Here is a 22,073-nt window from a genome sequence, read left to right as displayed (position 1 = left end):
CAGTTGCTCCATTCTGAGTGGCATGGATATGAATCTTTAAAATATATATACGTAGGTTTTTTTTCTGATAAAAGTGGAGTGAAAAGGGCGCGGATTTCAAGAAGGCTCGATTGGTATTTGAGATGTTTTGCGGTACTTTCAGAGATACCTCTTCCAGGGAGAGGAGGCAGAATGAAGGGGGAGGCATTTATTGTGTGTGTTGCAGTCCGCTCCGGGCTTGTCCAGGGCTCCATGCTTTTGGCACGATCGAGCACTCAGGATTTTTTCATTATTCACCATGCGTGCTCTGCACTTGGACAGCGATTTCCTCCGTGATTACGTGTGGCGCGTCTCCCTGCGGGAAAGCTCCCCCGTGGAGAGGTCCTGATGGGTTTGGGCCTTACTTGAATTTCCCAGCTTATTATGTGTCTGCACTGCGCGCTAACGCAGTTCCTCAGCAGCCAGCTCCGCTCGCAGCAGCAGAGGCACAAAGAGCTGCTAGCTCTGCTGCCGAGCCGGCCAGCCGGACGGCGGTCATGGCACCGGGCTCGTCCCGCTCGCCGGCACCCCGGTGAACATCAGCCGCGCACTCGGACCGCGGGCAGCCCCGCTATTTCTATGTGTGCCACCCACGGAGGAGGATCGGGACACTCTCCTGGCGGGGAAAACAAGGGGCGCCTCGCACCCTCTTTAGATTTCTGGCTAAACAGGTGATCCCCTCCCTCTCTCCCTTGGCCTCTCCTCCTAAAAAAAATAACGCCAAGTTTGTTGTTGTTGTTGTGCAGAAGAGTTAAAGGGTCAGATTGACGGGGTTTTTTTGTGTTTTCACTTTTCTTTTCCCCCCTCCCCCTTTTCGTCTTAATTGTTGCTGAAAATTTAGTCCTCGATCGCCCGTTGACTTGGGGGGGGAGGTGTCTTGTTGGATTTATTTCCCTCGGAAGGAAGGTGGAGGTTAATGCAAGAGGATTTCGTGCAACAATAGGAAAAGAACAAAAAAGAGGGGGACATTTTTTTTTAAAAAGGAAGCCCCCTCCCTCCCCCCATTACTTCTTTCCTTCGTGTGGGCTGGCTGGATCCCCCGCATCCAAATCCACCAGTTGCAAAGAAGTTGGTGTGCTGTGTGTGTATGTGTTGGAGAGAAAGGAGGCAAAAATACATATGTAAGCGGGAGAGGAGTGCTCTTTTCCCAAAAAAAACCCACACACACTTGACTGAAATCTAGTTTTTAAGCACCACCGCGAACAAAAAAAAAGTAGGAAGGAGACGTCACACGTAGTCCACTCCGAGAGGTTGAAGTTGCCGCATTGCAACGGGCAGGAGGAGGGAGAGAGAAAGGAAAAAAAAGACCACGGAGCAAAGAGAGAGAGAAAAAAAGATTGATGTTTGGAGCTCCAGTCACTGCCCCGGACAGCGGCGCCCAGAGAGAGAGCAGATTTTTTTCAGCAGAGTGAAGGACTGGACATGTCCAGACGCAAACAGTCTAAGCCTCGGGCTGTTAAAGGTGAGCTTTTTTCCCCCCATTTTATGGAGGGGGTGGGTGGGGGGCAACAATTGTACCTTTTTCCCCCGTCCCCTCTCCCCTCGGACAAAAAAAAGCGGGAAGGAATTGGAGAAACGGACTTTTCCGCGCGTGCGACGCGCTGCTGCTGCTTCTCCTCCGCTGGCGCCCAGTAGGAGGAGGCTTGAGCCTGAAGGCGGCTTGGAGAGCGGAGCGGGCGCGCCTGCGCCAACTGCCCCCTTCCCCCCCGCAACCAAAAGCGGCGTGGAGATGGGCAGGCGGGCACGAGGCCAGGGCGGGGCTCGAGGCGCGAAGCGAAGCTACTGCTGCTGACCCTATTCTGATTATAGAATCGGGAGGGGGCACGCGCGCTGAACGGACGGTTGAATTTAAATGTTTGAAAATGAAACGAACCCCGCACGTGGTGGGCCTGGGCGAAATGCTCTCCACTTGGCACCGCTTAACAAGACCCTGGGGCGCCCCTCACAGTTGCGCTCCTTTACCCTGGCATAGGGTAGGAGCCGTGTCACTTGCAAACTGTATCGGTTTCTTTTTAAAGTTTATTGATTAGTGTCATGGCTTGCACGAACACTGCAATGAAGTTACCGTGGGTACTTTACTCACGTGCAGTTCGTTAATCACCCAGCAGGTCAGCAGCTGATATTGAACCTCTGATATCTCTCCATGCACAGATGTAATCTCTTCGCAAAACACTTAGATTTTTTTGCAAGGGACATCGAATGTAATTTCAAAGCAAATTGCCAGCCTAGACATGTCTTCCTGAGCTGTAAAAGCAAAACGGACTGTTGGATGATTCATAACCGTAGACCAAATTCTTAAAATGAGAATATCTTGAGCTCGCTATATTGTTCCCATGACTTTTTCCATTTGATTTCAAGTGATGGAAAATTGCACACTGCCTGTAATTTTCCAATATACAGCTGTTGGCATGCGTGACTCCTCATTATGCAAATGGAAAATTTAGCCTCTAATTTTTCCTTGCTTTTTTTTTGTTATTTGTTTATGGGATGCGAGTGATACTGGCAAAGCCACATTTTATTGCCTGCCCTGAGTTGCCTTGAGAAGGTTGTCATGGGCCGCAGCCTTCTTAGACCACTGCAATCTATGTGGAGATGATGTTCCTGGAATGGTATTGTGTGGGGAATACCAGGATTTTGATCCAGTGAAAATGAAGGTATAGTGATATTTGTGCTGAGTTAGGACTTTGCAATATATTTAGTGTCATATAAGTCACAAGTAGGATGCCTTGAATATACTCACCAAGAGTTTTAAGAAAATGCAAATTCATTGCATAATCTAATTAAAGGCTAAAAAGTAATATATAAAAAAGATTGGGTTTGATCTCTATGACCATATAACTCACCAAGCTAGAGGTTGAATGTTTTACAGTTTAGATTCCAAGATTAGATTATTTGCATTGCGTTAATTGAATTTTTCATGTATAATATGTATCTACTTGATGTAATTGCTGAAGGGTTAAATTTATGTCAGGTTGGTTCACAAAATCATTGGAATGTATTGCACTGAACATCAACATAGATTTACAGGTGCAATATTTAAGTCAAGCATGTAAATTTGAAGGGCAAAGTTTATGTGGTTTATAAATACAAATGGTAGGTTACAATTCTTGTTAACATTTTAAAAAGTTAAATATTAATATATTAAATTTAAATGACTATTTGATTTTTTGACATATTTGAAAATATTCCAGAATCTTAGAGCAGTACAAAAATAGGTTATTTGTAATATCACTGATTGTAATAACCACAGTATAGGACAGTGAAATTGTATACTTTCACTGAATAAAGGAAATAAATAATCTATTCAAATGAATTCACTGAAGTAGCGATGTTAAAAGTACAGGTATATTGCAATATGTTGTATACCTTAATTCTGTTCTTTGCATTTGGACTGGTCCCACACAATGAGCTATCAACCTGAAACAGTACTTCTGGCACCAGGAGAGTACAGTTGATGTCAGGTTTGTATTCTGGAAGCAAGTGAAATATGTGGTTTACGTGCACTTCATTAAGGACCAATTCACATTGCATGAGTTAAAACTTTAGTGTGATGTCCATGTGTTTAAAAGTTTTGGTGCTTCCTTGGAGTTTGTGTGCACTCACGCTCTCAAAACATTTGAGGCTAAGTGCTCTTGCTCAGTTTTCAGGATATTTAAATTTAACTGCTGCCTTCTCATTGATGTGCTAGTTTTGAGTCTGAGCCAGATACTGGCTGACTGCAATAATTTCTGCAGCTACCCATCGCAATTCAGTATAAATGCACTCCAAGCGCCTTATGAAGGCCAACTGATCTTGGCTCCAACTAGACTACTAGCTTAGTCAACAAAAGAGGATTTTTTTTCAGAAATGGTCTGTGTGAGGTTGGAGGGAGATCTGTGTGAAATTATTCAAATATTGGTCTTTTTATAATTGCCAACTACTTATGCACATGGATCTTAAATTTATATAATATAAATATCTGTGACTTCAAGCAAACTTGTCATCTCTCTGGTGTCGCAGCTTTTGACATTTGTGATACTGGTGATTACAAGACTCATGATTAAAAGACAACAAAACTGTGAGGGAAGTACTTTCAAATCAGGCTGGTGGGACTGAACATTTTATTTATGTTGCTTTGTGATTTGTGACCAGGATTATGTGAGATTCTAATTGCTCCGTTTAGTATAATGTCTTGATGACTCTGAAAGCATGGCTTTTGTAGATTTCTAACAAAGCAGACTTATTTCTGAATGCGTTTCTTCCGAACGTGTTGAGTCCTCCTGGTTGGTCAGGTGCTGAGCAATGTGACTACCACAGGTATATTCTAAATAAGGGAGATGAATTTAAGAGTGATTGCCACAAATTAGGATAGTAAAACACATTCTGTCTTCTTTTTGCCTTGCCTTTGTGACCATTCATTGATGCATATTGATTGCTGCTCGCAACCAGAGATCATTATATCAATCTTTTCTCCTGACCCTCGTTTGGCCCTCCTCAAGAACGGGCAAAATGGGTAGTGATAGATATAATGATCCCTGATCCTGAGCAGCAATCAGCATACATCAATGAATGGTCAGTTGTGAAACATTTCCTGCCTCCTCATGAGTATTTTGCTCCCTTAATCTCCATCCAAACCCATTATTATTCTGTTGTCCTCCTGCTGCTTTACCTGGCTTGAATCCCTCTTTTATGTGCTCTCAGCTACCCTGATGCCTCGGCGCATTTCCTGAAAATCCTATCAATGCACCCGTTGTTATCTCCTTATGAGCATCAACCTCAATTCTGTAATCTTCCTGTCTTATATTGTGTGCATTGGGGAAAATCATACAATCCTTACATTGCAGAAAGAGACCATTCGGGCCATTGAGTCTGCCATGATTCTGCTGTGAAAGAGCATCCCACCCAGGCTCTCCCTCTTCCTTATCCCATACCCTGCACATTTACCATGGCTAATCTACCTAATGTACACATCTTTGGACACTAAGGGGCAGTTTAGCATGGCCAGTTCACTTAATCTGCACATCCTTGCACTAGGGGAGTAAATTGAAACACCCAGAGGAAACCTATGAAGACATGGGGAGAATGTACAAACATTCAGACAGACAGATATCCAAGGCTGGAATTGAACCTGGTTGCCTCGCACTGTGAGGCAGCAGTGCTAACCACCATGCCGCTCTCCCTGCTAACCTCCTTCCCATCCTCCTCTCCCCATCTGCTGCTGACCCCTCAGACTCTTCCAGCACATCAACAGTTGCTGCCCCTCTACTACTTCCCCCAGTTCCATCCTGAGTATTTCAGTGAGCTATTCTCACTCCCTTCATCTCTCAACTCTCTCTAATCTTTGCTTACACTTTTCATCCAGGAACCATTACCTCTAGGATACCTTGTTCCACCCCATCACACTCAACTCAACACCCACTTCCTACGGCACTTTCCCATGAAATTGCAGAAGGTGCAACACTTTTACCATTTCCCTGCTCACCAACCAAAGGCCTAAACGCTGTTCAGGTGAAGTATTGCTTCATGTGCACTTCTTTTAATCTGGTCTATTTGCCGCTCTGAATGTGGTCTACTTTACATCTTAGAACTAAGTGCAGAATGGGTGACTGCTTTGTAGAACAACTACTGTCTGACCATAAGCAGGACCCAGACCATCACTTATCATTTCAACATATGTGGGCATGAGAGTAGAATCATGTCAGTCCTTGGCTTGCTGCAATGTTCCAGTGTAGCCCACTGCAAATTAGACCATATGCACCGTATCTTCCAATCAGGCACACTACAGCCTTCCAGACTTAACATTGTGCTTAATGACTTCAGACTATGAAATCTCTCCTCCACCTTCAACCCAACCTTCAATCTATTTTTTTCTATTTCTATCCACTTATTTTCATTTCTTTCACAGATTCATTTTCCATTCACTATTTTATCCTGCTCCCAACTTTGTTCCCTTATCACTGTCTGTTCCCCCCTCCCTGTTACCTGTCCCAGGTTGTCTTTTGTCACACTGCTTACCTTTGTTCTGCCATTAACACATTCTGAGCTCTTAATCTGCCACTATCACCATCATTTACATTCCCTTTATCTTTTTGTCAACCTCCCCCTAACTTCCACTTATCACTGGCGCTTACCCAGTCCCAAATGCTTCACCTTCCCCAACATCATCATCCTATTTCCAGTGTTTTTAGCTTTGGCGTAGATTCATTCAGATTTAAAATGTTAGCTCTGTTCTTCCTCCACAGTTGCTATCAGACCTGCTAAGATTTTCCAGCGCTTTCAGTTTTTGTTTCAGATTCCAGTATCCACAGTAATTTGCATTTATTTTGATTTTTCATCCATGGTGTTTACAGTCTCCAGCTCAGTTGAGCTTGCCCTCTCCTCTCGGGTTCCATTACCCCCTTGTCCTCTCTTTCCTGTCATGTAAACAGTTCTATCCATTTGTGATGTGGGTATGCTGGTGTTGGACTGGCATAAACACAGTAAAAAGTCTGACAACACCAGGTTTTAGTCCAACTGATTTATTTGATATTAGACTCACAAGCTTGTGAGTCTAATATCAAATAAATCGGCTGGACTAAAACCTGGTGTTGTCAGACTTTTTACTATCCATTCGTGCCAGCCCTTCAACATTGCCATCTTATGTGAGGCATTGTCTCAATTACTGATAGAGTGATTTGGGATCACTTCGTCAATCCATCTCTTGCAACTTGCATCTTTTTCACCCCTTTCAACCCAGGGCCTTCTACGTCTTCCCATTTAGTCACTTCCAATTATCTAGTCTTTGGCCCTCCATTTACCATAATACTTTTGCAGCTGTTGATCTACTGTATCTCTTCACCTTTGTGTTTGAAGTCACAGTAAAATTCTTGCTGTTCTATCTGGCATGACTTCTCATCATCTTTCTCTCTCAGTCCAATTTATGAACTAGTTTAGCCATCAATCGTGAGATCTGTCTGAAGCAGAGAAGCAAAACTACTACAAGATAAACTTACTCGAGGTAAACACTAACCTCAAACCTGTGTCGTTCTCCAAATTCGCTCTTATTCCCGTCTCTGAACTGATCTTGCCATAAAACCCACCTGATGTTCTTTTGATTCCATTTCCACTATACTGCTGACCACTCGACTTTCTCTCCAGATCCAGTGCTGGCTAACATTAAAAATGATTCCTTCTCCTCGGGTATTGCATCCTTCCTTTCAAAATTCCCATCTTTACTCTCTCAATAACACAGTCCCTCTATCCTTAAAAGCTACTGCCATCTCTAACCTTCCTTCCTCTTCAGAGTCTTTGAACGTGTTTGAATATGTGCTCTTTTTTGCATCTTTCAAATCAGAGTTCCATCCCTGTTGCAGCCCTGAATTAGCCTAATAAAGTAATATTGATTTTTGATGTGATGTCCCTCCTCAGACATCTGTACCTCTTTGCAGCCAAAGTCAATCCCACTATCGCTAGCTTATTCCGCTACTTGTTTAAAAATATATATACCTGAATATACTCAAAATATTGCTGATTTCTAGCACTATCCTCCTTCAATGTCTCTCCTTTATTTTACAGCTGAGTGGCACTGCTGTCACTTCGCTCCACTCTTATCTAATTAATTGTAGCATCTCTAATAGTAGCTTCTCTTCCTGTTCCTGCAGTTTTACCTCTAGTCCATCAAGGCTGTAATCTGGGCCACTCGTCTTTCCGTCATCCATATGCTGACAGTTGCTACCATGAGTTAAAAATGTAGCGTCAAGTTCTTTATAAATGGCTGTCAACACTGAACTCTATTTCCCTATAACCTCCCTCTATTTCTTTGTAACACCTTGCTTTGTCCAAAGCTAAGATCTCTTTCTGAGGCTTAGGGCCATATTTTGTTTTGTAATACTCCTGTGAAGAGGGTTTCGTTATATTAAAGATGCAATATAAATGTAAGTTGTTGTGGATTGCATGCAGCAAAGAACTGGTTGGCAGACCTCAACATGCCAACCTTGACAGAATATGAGATGCACAGTTTAGTTTAGTGGTGCTAATCAGAACTTCCTTTGATATGAAATTTGCTGAAGTGTGAAAAACTAGCTACCAACTTGAAATTTCAGACTTTTCAAGTATGGAATTAAGAACTGGTCTGAATATAGAAAATGCAGAGGGAAAGTGAAAAAAATGAGAAGCCAAGGGAGAGTGTCAGAACAGTCATAAGCTAACATAAAAGAGAATTCAGAAGCCTTCTATAGATAAATACATAGTAAAAGCAGGAATGGGGCCACTAGGGTCTGAAAAAAGATTTAATGTATGGTGACAGGAAGCATGGCTAAGTTTCTAAATAATTACTTTGTGCCTGTCTTTACCAAGGACGAAGATGCTCCAAGTCAAAAGAGGAAGTAGTTGAGACATTGAGTGGATAAAGAGGGGGTATTAGATAGACTGAATGTACTGAAGATGGATAAATCATCAAGACTGGATGTGATGCATTGAAGGATATTAAGAGTAGTAAGAATGGAAATTACGGAAGCACTGGTCATAATCTTCTAATCCTCCTTAGATAGAGGGGTTGTGCCAGAGAAGTGGAGAATTGCAAATGTTAAACTTTGGCTTATAAAAAGATGTAAGGACACTTGCCCCAAAACTACAGGACAGTCAATTTAATCTTGATGGTGGAAAAGCTTTTATAAATGATAATTTGGAACAAATTAACAATCATATATACAAATATGATCTAATTAAGGAAAGTCAGCACACGTTTGTTGAGAGCAAATTTTTCCAGTCTGTTGATGCTGAAATCAAGAAGGCTAATGAGGAACATGTGGTTGATGTGGTGTACATGGGGTACCAAGAGAAAAGTGATTAAATGCCACATAACTTTGCTTGAAGCAAAGTTAAAGCCCATAGAATAAAAGGGACAGTGACAAGAAACAAAATAGCAGTGAAAGGTTGTTTTTCAGACTGGAGGAAGATACTTTGTGGAGTTTCCTAGGGATTGGTGCCAATATCATACTTTTCTTGATCAGTGTTAATAACCTAGTCATGGTTACACAGGGCATGATTTCAAAATTTACAGATTGACAAAACTTAAAAATATTGTGAACTTTGAGGAACATTGTGATAAACTTCAAGAAGAAATAGAAAGTTGAAGAATGAACAGACAAAAGCCAGGTGAAATTTAATGCTGAGAAATGTGAAGTAATTGACTTGGTAGGAAGGACAGGGAGTGACAATATAAAATAATTTCGATTGGAAAGGCTGTGCAGGAGTACAAGGACCTTGGGGATAAGTGCAAAAATTGTTGAAGGTGAAAGTTGGAGGCTGCGTGAAGTGGTTAATAAGACATGGGATTCTGGACTTTATAAATGGAGAATTCGTACAAAAACAAAGAAGTTAGGATGAACCTGTGTAAAACTCCTTTTTGGGATGCAATTGGAGTATTGTGTCAGATTCTGGCCACCTATTTTAGATATGATGTGAAGGCTTTAGAGAGAATTCAGAAAAGATTGATGGGAATGGTTTGAGGGATGAGGAACTTCAACCATGTGGATAGATTGGAAAAAAACTGGGCTGCTCTTGGAGAAGAAAAGGTGAAAAGGAAATTTTATAACTGTGTTCAAGATTATTTGGGTCTGGACGGAGTAAATAGAGAGAAACTGTTCCTAATGGCGGACGGGTGAAGAACCAGAGGACTCACAATTAAGATGATTGGCCAAAGAAACAGCAGTGACATGAAAAATGTTTTTGCACAGCATGTGGTTAGGTTCTGGAATGTGCTGCCTGAAAGTGTGCAGGTAGCTACAACAATGGCTTTCGAAAAAAAACTGGATTGTTCCTTGATAACAAATTGCTGGGCTAGTGTGACTAGATATCTAGCTCTTCAGAGAACCAGCAGGGGCACAATGGGCCAAATAACAACTACCTATAATGTAACTACTCTGATTTTGTGTGATATGTAGTTTGACACAGTGTTAAAGTTAAGAGGTTTGTAAGATCGCTGCATTTTGGGACCATGTCTTTCAATTTAAGGTAAAATGAAAGGGGTCATGTGACTCATTTTGCAATCTGCCTGACTGCAAACCTGGTTGTTGAGAGATTAAAGGAAGGCTTACATTATTTTGTTGGGTAGAAGGTGCAAGATATTTACATTTAAAGACCATGGCAGCAGCCCATGAATCTCTGTAGCCCCTAAAACTGTTGAGAATGAAACAGTTGTGCTTTAAACTGTCCATTTAGTTCCAAGATGAGAGAGAGTTGGGCTCTCCAGGATAGCTAACCTTCACCTCCATCTGGTTACATGGCCCATGTGATTTTACGGTGTCATGGAAATGAGTTCTGAGAGGGGAAGGATTTCTAAAATATACCTGAAAATGCACAATCACAATTGGTTTCCTGGAGTCAAGGGGAGAGAATGATCAGCTAGAGACCAAAAGAGGCTGCCTCGCTAAATATTTTTAAGACGCGGGTTGCTGGGTTTTTGATAGGAGAGGGGATTAAGGGTTATGGGGAGAGGGCGGGAAAGTGGAACTGAGCAGCGACAGATCAGCCATGATCTTATTGAATGGCGGGGCAGGCTCGAAGGGCTGGATGGCCTACTCCTGCTCCTATTTCTTATGTTCTTAAAAGTCTTTATGGTTCACCACACTGGAATGCAGTAGAAGGCTTTGATTGAAAAGACCAAATTCAGAATCATAGATTCTGGCCCTTTGGTCCAACTTGTCCATGCCACCCAGTTTTTACCATTAAACTAGTCCCAATTGCCAGCATTTGGCCCACATCTCTCTGTACCTCTGACCTATGTAATTGTCTAAATGCTTTTTAAAAGACAAAATTGTACTCGCCTTCACTACTACCTCTAGCAGCTTGTTCCAGACACTCACCACCCTCTGGAAAGAATTTCCCCCCTGGACTCTTTTGTATCTGTCCCCTCTCACCTTAAACCTATGCTCTCAAGTTTTAGACACCCCCTACCGATTTGGAGTATCTGTTTTATTTATGCCCTTCATTATTTTATAGACCTCAATAAGATCACCCCGAAGCCGCCTATGCTCCAGGGGAAAAAAGTCCCAGTCTATCCAGCCTCTTCTTATAACTTAAACTATCAAGTCCCAGTAACATCCTAATAGATCTTTACTGCACTGTTTCTAGTTTAATAATATCCTTTCTTTAATAGCTGTACACAATATTCCAAGTGTGGCCTTACCAATGTCTTGTACAACTTCAACAAGTCATCCCAACTCCTGTATTCAGTGTTCTGACCAATGAAACCAAGCATACTGAATGCCTCCTTCACTACCCTGTCCATCTGTGACTCCACTTTCAAGGAGCTATGAGCCTGTACCCTAGATCTCTCTGTTCTATAATTCTTCCCAGTGCCTTAACATTAACTGAGTAAATCTTGCCCTGGTTCGATCTACTAAAATGTATCACTTCACATTTATCTAAATTAAACTTCATTTGTCGTTCATCATCCACTGGCCCAATTGATCAAGATCCTGCTGCAATCCTTGATAACTTTTTTATTGTTCACTATGCCAACAATCTTGGTGTCTTTTGCAAACCTATTAACCATGCCTCTTAAATTCCCATCCAAATTATTAATATTAATGACAAATAACAGTGGACTGAGCACTGATCCCTGAACCACACTGCTGGTCATAGGCCTCCCGTTTTGAAGAACAACTCTCTACAACTACCTTTGTCTTCTGTCATCAAGTCAATTTTGTATCCAATTGGCTACCTCATGCTGGATCCTGTGAGATTTAACCTCACGCAACAACTTACCATAACGTACTTTGTCAAACATAAGAACATAAGAAATAGGAGCAGGAGTAGGCCATCTAGCCCTTCGAGCCTGCCCCGCCATTCAATAAGATCATGGCTGATCTGAAGTGGATCAATTCCACTTTCCCGCTTTCTCCCCATAACCCTTAATTCCCTTGTCTATCAGAAATCTATTGACCCGTGACTTAAATATATTCAACGAGGTAGCCTCCACCACTTCAGTGGGCAGAGAGTTCTCTCTTCATAATCTAACCCCCTCATTTCCGGTATCAGCCTGGTGAACCTTCTCTGTACTCCCTCCAAGGCCAATATATCCTCTCACAAATAAGGGGACCAAAACTGCACACAGTACTCCAGTTGCGGCCTCACCAGTACCTTTTACAGTTGCAGCAAGACCTCCCTGCTTTTATATTCTATCCCCCTTGCTATAAAGGCCAACATTCCATTCGCCTTCTTGATCACCTACTGCACCTGCAGACTTGGTTTTTGCGATTTGTGCACAAGGACCCCGAGGTCCCTCTGCACTGTAGCATGCTGCAGCTTTTCACCCTTTAAATAATAATCCCTCCTCCTATTATTTCTACCAAAGTGGATAACCTCACATTTGCTAACGTTCTACTCCATCTGCCAGGTCCTTGCCCACTCACTCAGCCTATCCAGATCTCTCTGCAGACTTTCCGCACCCTCCATGCAATTCGCTTTTCCACTCATCTTCGTGTCATCAGCAAATTTTGTTACCCTACACTCAGCCCCCTCCTTCAGATCGTCTATGTAAATGGTAAACAGCTGAGGCCCCAGTACCGATCCCTGCGGCACTCTACTAGTCACCAACTGCCAACCAGAAAAGCATCCATCATGCTAAAGTTCATGTAGACAACGTTGATTGCACTGCTCTCATCTACCTTCTTGGTTACCCTTCAGAAAACTCAAACTCGTGAGACATGATTTTCCACTCACAAAGACCTAATCAGTCCTTGCCTGTAGATTCTGTTTCTCAGAATACCTTTTGACAACTTATCCACTACAAATGTTAGGCCCACCAGCTTGTAGTTGCCAAGCTTTTCCTTGCAATCCTTCTTAAATAAAGGCACTAACTACATTTACCATCCTCCAATCTTCAGGCACCTCACCCATGGCTGTTGATGATTCAAGTATCTCCACTAGTAGTTTCCCAGTCACAAACATGAGGCTCATTGGTCGGTAGTTCCCTGGTTTGTCTCTACAACCTTTCTTAAATAGTGGAATCACGTTAGCTGTTCTCCAGTCTCTGGCACCTCTCAGGTGTCACTAGCTTTTGGAGCGCTGCTCCTTCATCAGTGCATATAAAGGTGCACACCCAGAATGCGAGTCTTTACAGCTAGTCAAGTCTTAAAGGTGCAGACAATGTGTGTGGAGGTAGCATTAAGCATAGGTTAAAGAAATGTTTATTGTTTCCAGACAGGACAGTAAGTGAAATGTTGCAAGCCCAGGCAAGTCATGGGGGTTACGAATAGTGTGACATGAATCCAAGATCCTGGTTGAGGCCGTCCGCGTGTGCGGAACTTGGCTATCAGTCTCTGCTCAGTTACTCTGTGCTGTCGTGTGCATGAAGGCTGCCTTGGAGAACGTTTACCTGAAGATAAGAGGCCAAATGCCCGTGACCGCTGAAGTGTTCACCAACAGGAAGAGAACACTCTTGCCTGGTGATTGTTGAACGGTGTTCATTCATCCGTTGTCATAGCGTCTGCATGGTCTCCCCAGTATACCATGCCTTGGGACATCCTTTCCTGCAGTGTATCAGGTAGACAACTTAGGGCCAACATTGTTACCTGATACGCTGCAGGATGGGATGTCCCGAGGCATGGTACATTGGGGAGACCATGCAGACGCTACGACAACAGATGAATGAACACCGCTTGACAATCACCAGGCAAGACTGTTCTCTTCCTGTTAGTGAACACCTCAGCGGTTTCGGGAGTTTGGCCTGATCTTCAGGTAAATGTTCTTCAAGACACGTGACAGCACAGAGTCACTGTGCAGAGACTGATAGTCAAGTTCCACACACGAGGACGGCCTCGACCGGGATCTTGGATTCATGTCACGCTATTTGTAACCCCCATGACTTGTCTGAGCTTGCAACATCTCACTTACTGTCCTGTCTGGAGACAATACACATCTCTTTTAATCTATGCTTACTGCTGTTTCCACTCACGTTGTCTGCACCTTTAAGACTTGACTAGCCATAAAGACTTGCATTCTAATCTGTAAGCTGAGTGTGTGCCATTATGTGCACTGTTTGTGATCAGAACTCCCCACTTACCTGATGAAGGAGCAGCATTCTGAAAGCTAGTGGCATTTGTTACCAAATAAACCTGTTAGACTTTAACCTGGTGTTCTGAGACTTCCTACGTGTTTACCCCTGTCCAATGCCAGCATCTCCACATCACCTCTCTGGTGGTCAGAGATGAATTAAAAATTTGAGTCAGAGCCCGTGCAATTTCCTCCTTTGCTTCCCACAACAGCCTGGGACACAATTCATCCTGACCTGGAGATTTGTCCACTTTTAAGCCCGCCAATACCTCCAAACCTTGTCTCTCTGGATGACAATTTGCTCTAGAACCTCGCAGTCTCTCTGCTGGGGTTCTATAACTACCTCCTCATTCTCGTGGGTGAAGACAAATGGTACATGTTGGTACCAATGACATAGGTGCAAAGAGGGATGAAGTCTTGCATCAAGAATTCAGGAAGTCAGGCAATACATTAATCATAGAAATCCTACAATGCAGAAAGAGGCCATCTGGCCCATCAAGTCTGCATCGACCGCGCCCTACCCCCACATATTTACCCACTAATCCCTCTAACCTGCGCTTCTCAGGACACTGAGGGGCAATCTTAGCATGGCCAATCAACCTAATCTGTACATCTTTAGACTGTGGGAGGAAACCGGAGCACCCGGAGGAAACCCATGCAGACACGAGGAGAATGTGCAAACTGCACACAGACAGTGATCCAAGCCGGGAATTGAATCCAGGTCCCTGGAGCTGTGAAACAGTAGTGCTACAATGCAGGACCTCTGGGGTTGTAATCTCTGGATTACTCCTAGAGCCATGAGCTAGTGAGTACAGAAATAGAATAGCACAGATGAATGTGTGATTTAAAGGTTGGTGCAGGATGGAAGACTTTAGATTCCTGGTTGACTGGGACCGTTTTTGGGGAAGGTGGAACCTGTACATCATAAGAACATAAGAAATAGGAGCAGGAGTAGGCCATCCAGCCCTTCGAGCCTGCCCCGCCATTCAATAAGATCATGGCTGATCTGTCGTGTCTCAGTTCCACATTCCCACCCTCTCCCCATAACCCTTAATCCTCTCGCTTATCAAAAACCCATCAACCCGCGTCTTAAAAATATTTAGCGAGGCAGCCTCCACCACCTCAACGGGCAGAGAATTCCAGAGATTCACCACCCTTTGAGTGAAGAAGTTCTTCCTCAACTCCGTTCTAAACTGCCCCCCCTTTATCTTGAGGCTGTGCCCCCTAGTCCTACTGTCCTTTCTGAACGGGAAGAGTCTCTCCACCTCTACTCTATCCTATCCATCCCATTCATCATCTTATATGTCTCAATGAGATCTCCCCTCATTCTTCTAAACTCTAACGAGTACAAGCCTAGTTTATTCAGCCTCTCCTCATAGCTCAACCCCCTCAACTCCGGTATCAGCCTAGTAAACCTCCTGTGCACTCCCTCCAAGGCTAAAATATCCTTCCGTAAGTACGGCGACCAAAACGGCACACAGTACTCCAGCTGCGGCCTCACCAATGCCCTATACAGCTGCAGCAAGACCTCCCTACTTTTATATTCAATCCCCCTCGCTATGAAGGCCAGCATCCCATTCGCCTTCCTGACCACCTGCTGCACCTGCAGGCTGGGTTTTTGCGACTCATGCACAAGGACCCCGAGGTCCCTCTGCACCGTCGCCTGCTGCAGTTTTTCGCCCCGTAAGTAATAGTCCTTCCTACCATTCTTCCTACCAAAGTGGACCACCTCACACTTGCCAACATTAAATTCCATTTGCCATTTCCTGGCCCATTCGCCCAGCCTATCTAGATCCTTCTGTAGACTCTCCACACCCTCCACGCAATTTGCCGTTCCACCAATCTTGGTGTCATTAGCAAATTTCGACATCTGAACCAGAGCGGGACTAGCATCCTAGCTGGCAGGCTTGCTAGTGCTGTCGGGAAGAGTTTACACTAGTTTGGCAGGGGGAGGGAACCCAGACTGTTAACAGAATAAGAACACAGTATAACACAGAAAAGCAATCAGGTCAGAGGGAATACAGCGGTAGTAAGTTTCAAGGGAATAAGACAAGGCTGGAGGGCCTCTGCTTTAATGCCAGGAAGTAAGGGTGAGGATTAGTACGTGTAATTATAACATAATGGTCATCACAGGGATGTGGTTGAGTGAGGAACAGGATTGGCAGCTCAACACCCTGGGATGTAGAATCTTAGCAAGTCAGAGGAGGGGGTGAAAGAGGAGGAGGCATTACATTATTAGTTAAGGAGACGGTGCAGTAAGGAGAGATGATATCTTGGAGGGGCATCAAATTAAGTTTTGTAGGTACAGCTTAGGGACAGCAACGTTGTGAGGTGCTTACCATAGACCCCCAGATTGTCGGTGTGAAATTGCAGAGCAAACTTGTGCAATTTGCAGAGAGGTGTAAAAATAATAAAAGGATAATTATTTTAGTTGATTTCAACTTTCCCAACATTCATTGGGATAGCCATCATGTTAAGGACTTAGATGAAGTAGAGTTCTTAAAATGTATACAGGAAAACCTTTTAGGTCAATATGTAAAGGATCCAACAAGGAATGGCACAGTGGTGGACCTAATTCTGGGGGATGAAGCCAGGCACGTGTTTGATGTGTTAGTGGGAATGCAGTTTGGTGATAGCGACCGCAACATGGTTCAATTCAAATTTATTAGGGACAAAAATAGACAAATTGCAAAAAAAGGTTTTGGAATGAGTAGCACAGCGGCACGGTGCCTCACAGCACCAGAGACCCAGCTTCAATTCTGACCACGGGTCACTGTCTGTGTGGAGTTTGCACATTCTCCCTGTGTCTGTGTGGGTTTCCTCCGGTTGCTCTGGTTTCCTCCCACAATTCAGAGATGTGCAGGTTAAGTTGATTGGCCATGCTAAACTGGCCCAAGTGTTGGGGGATTAGCAGAGTAGATATGTTGGATTATGGGAATAGAGCCTGGGTAGGATTGTGGCTGGTGCAAACTCGATGGGCTGAGTGGCCTCCTTCTGCATTGTAGGGAATCTACGACTGGGGGAAGAGTAGATTTTAACAATATAAAAGACAGGATCTGGCCAAGGTAGACTAGAATGAATCACTTGCAGGGAATTCAACAGAAGAGCTGTGGGGGCATTCAAAGATGAAATGGGGAGGGTACAGGCCCAACATGTTCCCTCTAAGGTAATAGGAAGATATAACAAGCCCAGAGAACCATGGATGACCAGAGACATTCAGGATACAGTGAGAAGGAAAAGAGGGGCTTTTACCATGTGCAAGTCTGCAGAGATGACTGCAGAGAGTACAGAAAGTGCAGGATGGAGCTTAAGAAATCAATCAGGAGAGCAGAGAGGGGATATGAGAAAGCTCTAGCTGGTAAAAATAGGGAAAATCCTAAAATATTCTATGAGTATATCACTGGGAAGAGGATTACCGACGAAAGAGTAGGGCCCGTTAAGGACCAAAGGGAAAATTTGTGTGTGGAAACAGAGGACATTGGTCGGGTGATAAACAAATATTTCACATCTGTCTTCACCCATTAGAATGAGGAGGTAATTATGGAACTCCAGGAAAGAGACTGAGAGTTTCTAGAGCAAATTGTCATAGGGACCGACAAGATATTAGTGGTATTGGTGGACTTAAAACGACAAATGACTTTGCTTTATCACTCCCCCACCTTCAGGATACCCTGCAGGCATTCAGTGACATCCCAGACCCTAGCACCAGGGGGGCAACACACCAGCTTCGAATTTCTTTCACAACCACAGAAGTGCCTACCTGTGCCCCGGACTTTGGAGTCCCCTATGATAGTTACCCTTCTGTGCTTTGATCCTCCCTGCTGAACAACAGAGCCAGCAGTGGTGCATTGCACTGGCTGTTGCTGTTCCTTTCCCCCAGTAGGCCATCCTCTCCAACAATATCCAAAGCGGTATACCTGTTAGACAGGTGGACAGCTATGGGGGATTCCTGCACTAACTGCTTGCCCTTTCTAGTGGTCACCAATCTATCTGCCTGCACCTTGGGTGTGACCATGTCTCTGTAACTCCAGTCTATGATGCTTTCTGCCACCTGCTGTTCCTAAGTGCATCCAACTGCTGGTCCAATCGAACCACGCAGTTTGTGAGGGGCTGCCACTGGGGCACTTCCTTCAGATGTAGCTATCTGGATTGCTGGAATCGTCACAGACCTCCCACATCTCGCAGTGAGAGCACTGTACCCCGCTGACTGACTTTTCTAGTGTTAATTAATCAACCATGTCAAAATAAATAGTTATTAAATTTAGCACTAATTAAACACTTCTTTCCTTGTCCTCGTCCAAACAATTTCAGCCATTACAGATTGTGAACCCAGTCTGTGTTTTCAAACCATTAAAAAGTGATAAAAATTGTAATGACTTACCGACCTGACCCACTATTTACCACGATGTGGACCTGGTGTTGTCAGACTTTTTACTGTGTCCACTATTTACCAGTCAGTACTCTCTCTCGTAGCCTCTGCTGTCTGTTTCACCTAACTCTGTTTCTACCCAACTCCAAAAGCACTCTCACTCAGCCAAGCAGCACTGACGGTGAATCAAGCTAGGTTGGGACTAAATTGGACAGCTCTTTCAAAGAGCTGGCACCTGGGTGATGGGCTGAATGATTGTCTCCTGCTGATGTAAGAACCTGTGAAAATTGACTCCATTCTCTTTGCTGGCAGTATTAAGCTGTATAGTTTAACCCTACCGGGTCATTAGTACTACTGAATCTCTTAATTTGTTTCCACCATCCTTTCAGGTAGTACATTGCAGATCACAACAACTCTGCCCTCTGATCACAAGGAAAGATAGCAGGGAATAAAAGATAAATATATCAAATCATCCAGCACTACACCAATATGTTCACAGAAACCTGGTAGGGATGAGCCTCGAGCCAGAGTTGTGTAATTATAATGTTGAGTTGACACAGTGCAATGGAAGTATGTACACTACTGAGTGCCCTCTTGACTTGTATTTTACAGTCCATCTTCCACAACAGTGGAATCATGTGGGCAGGTATTCTGCCTCCTAAATATCATGACTGGAGCAATAGGTGCTTAAAAAATAATTTAACTTAAATCTTAATCTTTGTAGCGTTTGCTCGCCGCACACCTTATTGCACAAGTTTTGACTTGTGTTTTACTGTCAATACTACATCTTGTAAATGGCATGTTAATATATCACATTCAGATTTAGTATGTCCACTGTCACTAAGTTATTGTAAGAACCGACTCCACACTTGGATTTCCAAAGTGCTCTCATAGAATTGTGTTGCTATTTTGTACATTTTTTAAAAACTCTGATGTAAGAATTGTGGCCAACACCATGGGCAGTGTAATAGCTTTTAGCCAGTGCAAGAGTTGCTCTTCAACATTTTGTATTGATCCAAAAGATTTGCACAGAATGCCAATGAGAAGGACTCATATAATGCATCTTCTAGCTGCCGAACTACTTACCAAACATGTAATTTCTTGCCTTTATAACCTGTGTTCATGCAGAAGTTTAACTGTAGCATCAATCACTTTTGAAATCAGCATGGTTTGACCAAATATAAAGGCAAAGGAAACTTTATCTTCCCATACGATTTTCCTCTTGGCTCCAGGCTTGCATATAACACTGAATTTGCACTAGCCAACATCACAGTTGTGTAACTGGTACTTGACCTGTGTGCTCCCTTAAAAACTGTTGACTAGTCCTCCGCCTCCAGATCTCCTTTTACAGTTCCATTCTATGTATTGCTCTGTCCTAACTTTGTCTGTTACAGTGAAGGCATTATCTGTCTGTCATGGATGCTGTTTGTTTGCTGGCAGTGTCACCTCCAGTTTGTATCCCAATGCAATATCCTTGATCCCTATATCTTTATATACGACTTCCAAGACTCAATTCCTCCATTGTTCTAAAGGTTGTTCTTTATTCTAAATTCCTCCATTGTTCTAAAGGTTGTTCTTTATTCTAACTCTTGTTTGACTTCAATATCCGGAGGATCCAAAATTCCATCAGCTAACATGACAATACCACAACTATCACCTTTGGTTCCCATCAGCATTCTTTTGCTGCTACCTTGGGTTAGGTCACGGCTAAATCTTTGTGGGTAGCTTTCTTTGAGTTTACGGTGAGTGCTGTCATTTACTTCACTGCTGACCACAAAATCTGGGTTTATACTTAAAGCTTGCTGCCCATTGAAGTATTATTGTGCAGATAATGAAAGATAACTTGAGCTATGTACAGTAGGCATTATGCATTAAATTGACTGGTTAAAACTTGTAAATTTAAAGCTGTGCTTTTTGTGAGCATATTGGTGTAGTGCTGGATTATTTGATATATTTATCTTTTATTTCCTGCTATCTCTCGTTGTGATCTGCAGTGTACTACCTGAAAGGATGGTGGAAACAAACTAAGAGATTCAGTAGTACTAGATGAATACTTGAAATGTGGGGGTGGGGGCGGGTGGAATTAAAAGGCAATAGGGAAAGGGCAACACTGTTTCATGGAGTCAGTAGCAGTTGAACAACCTTTTTCTGTCCTGTACTATTGCATGCTTCAATGATTCCCCACTACCGACCACCCTGCCAAATTTTCTTCTCTTCACCAAAAGTCTTTGATTCCTGGTATGTTCCGCCCTTGGTACAAAAAAGGAAAGAACGGGTATATTTTTACAAGTGAAACCAATCAAATAGTACAGCATATTATCAAATGCATATCTTTAACATGGGGTGTTGAATAGTGCTCAAATGTGGAAACTTTGGCTGATTCAACCTCCAATCTCTTGAGCTGTACCTGGTCAATTCTGCTACCCAATGACCACCTTGGCTGAGTTAAACTAATGGAGCTTGTTGGGGATTGAACTTGAGACGTTCCTGATGTGTATGACTCAGTACTCGCTGGATAAACTCTCTCAGCCATTGGGGAATACTATTGATTCTTTCAAATCTTCATTATTTTTCCCTTTGTTACATTTGCAGGGACAGGAGAAAAAAAAACAGTTTAGTGGAGGTAAATTTGGAACGGAAAATGTTTCCCTCAGGACGCCAATCTCAATGGCACAATGCAACCGAGAATGACTTCCTGAGGGAGAACTCTTTCCATTACCAAAAAGGCCTGTTGCAAATGGGGAGTATTCTATCATGTTCCTGACATGTACTACCTAGTTAGGCTTTTAGGAGTCAGGTGGTGTGTTACTTGCTGTAGAATTTCCAGCATTTGACTTGCTCTTATAGCCACATTTATATAGTGGGCCCAGTTAGGATTTACTATTGAGCAGAAACTTAAGAAGTTTATTGGTAGAGTATTCAGTGAATGTTAAGGGCTTACGATTGTTACATTCTCCCTTTTCGGTATTGGTCATTGCCTGGCACTTGTGTGGCCCAAGTCTTACTTGCCTCATATTGGTTCAAGCTTGACTAGGTCTTGCTGTTTGCGAGCGAGGACAGCTTCAGTGTTTTTTTAAATTCATTCGTGGGACATGGACATCGCTGGCTGGCCAGCATTTAGTGCCCATCCCTTGTTGTCTGAGGACATTTGCGAGTCAAGCGTGTTGCTGTAGCTTTGGAGTCGCATGTAAGCCAGATTAGGTAATGATGTCAGATTCCTTATAGGACATGGTTTGATTTGATTTATTATTGTCACATGTATTAACATACAGTGAAAAGTATTGTTTCTTGTGCACTATACAGACAAAACATAAAGTTCATAGAGAAAGAAATGAGAGAGTGCAGAATGTAGTGTTACAGTCATAGCTGGGGTGTCAAGAAAGATCAACTTAGTGCAAGGTAAGTCCATTCAAAAGTCTGACAGCAGCAGGGAGGAAGCTGTTCTTAAGTCAATTGGTATGTGACCTCAGACTTTGGTATCTTTTCCCAAAAGAAGAAGGTGGAAGAGAGAATGTGTGGGGTCCTTAATCATGCTGGCTGCTTTGCCAAGGCAGCGTGAAGTGTAGACAGAGTCAATTGATGAGAGGTTGGTTTGCATGATAGATTGGGCTACATTCACAACCTTTTGTAGTTCCTTGCGGTCGTGGGCAGAGCAGGAGCCATACCAAGC

The 22,073-nt window shown here is 43.2% G+C and overlaps 1 protein-coding gene across 6 annotated transcripts in view; it reads left to right on the top strand.

Moving 5' to 3' along the window:
* Positions 1–289: 289 nt before the first annotated feature.
* znf423 (zinc finger protein 423) overlaps positions 290–22,073 on the top strand; it is a 377,947-nt gene continuing 356,163 nt past the window's right edge. For 4 of the 6 annotated variants that reach the window (XM_080186964.1, XM_080186963.1, XM_080186961.1 and 1 more), the window contains exon 1: positions 290–1,480. In XM_080186964.1, coding sequence (XP_080043090.1) covers positions 1,441–1,480 — 40 coding nt within the window. In that variant the 5' untranslated portion in view covers positions 290–1,440. Of the gene's footprint in view, positions 1,481–2,140; positions 2,673–22,073 lie in introns of those variants that run through there. The other 2 variants (XM_080186965.1, XM_080186966.1) reach the window with 2 other exon arrangements.

The sequence above is a fragment of the Carcharhinus amblyrhynchos genome, chromosome 4, assembly GCF_965287045.1.
Source record: "Carcharhinus amblyrhynchos chromosome 4, sCarAmb.v2.hapA, whole genome shotgun sequence".
Taxonomy (NCBI): domain Eukaryota; kingdom Metazoa; phylum Chordata; class Chondrichthyes; order Carcharhiniformes; family Carcharhinidae; genus Carcharhinus; species Carcharhinus amblyrhynchos.
Note: the sequence above shows the minus strand (reverse complement) of the source record. Positions and strands in the feature narration are given on the sequence as shown.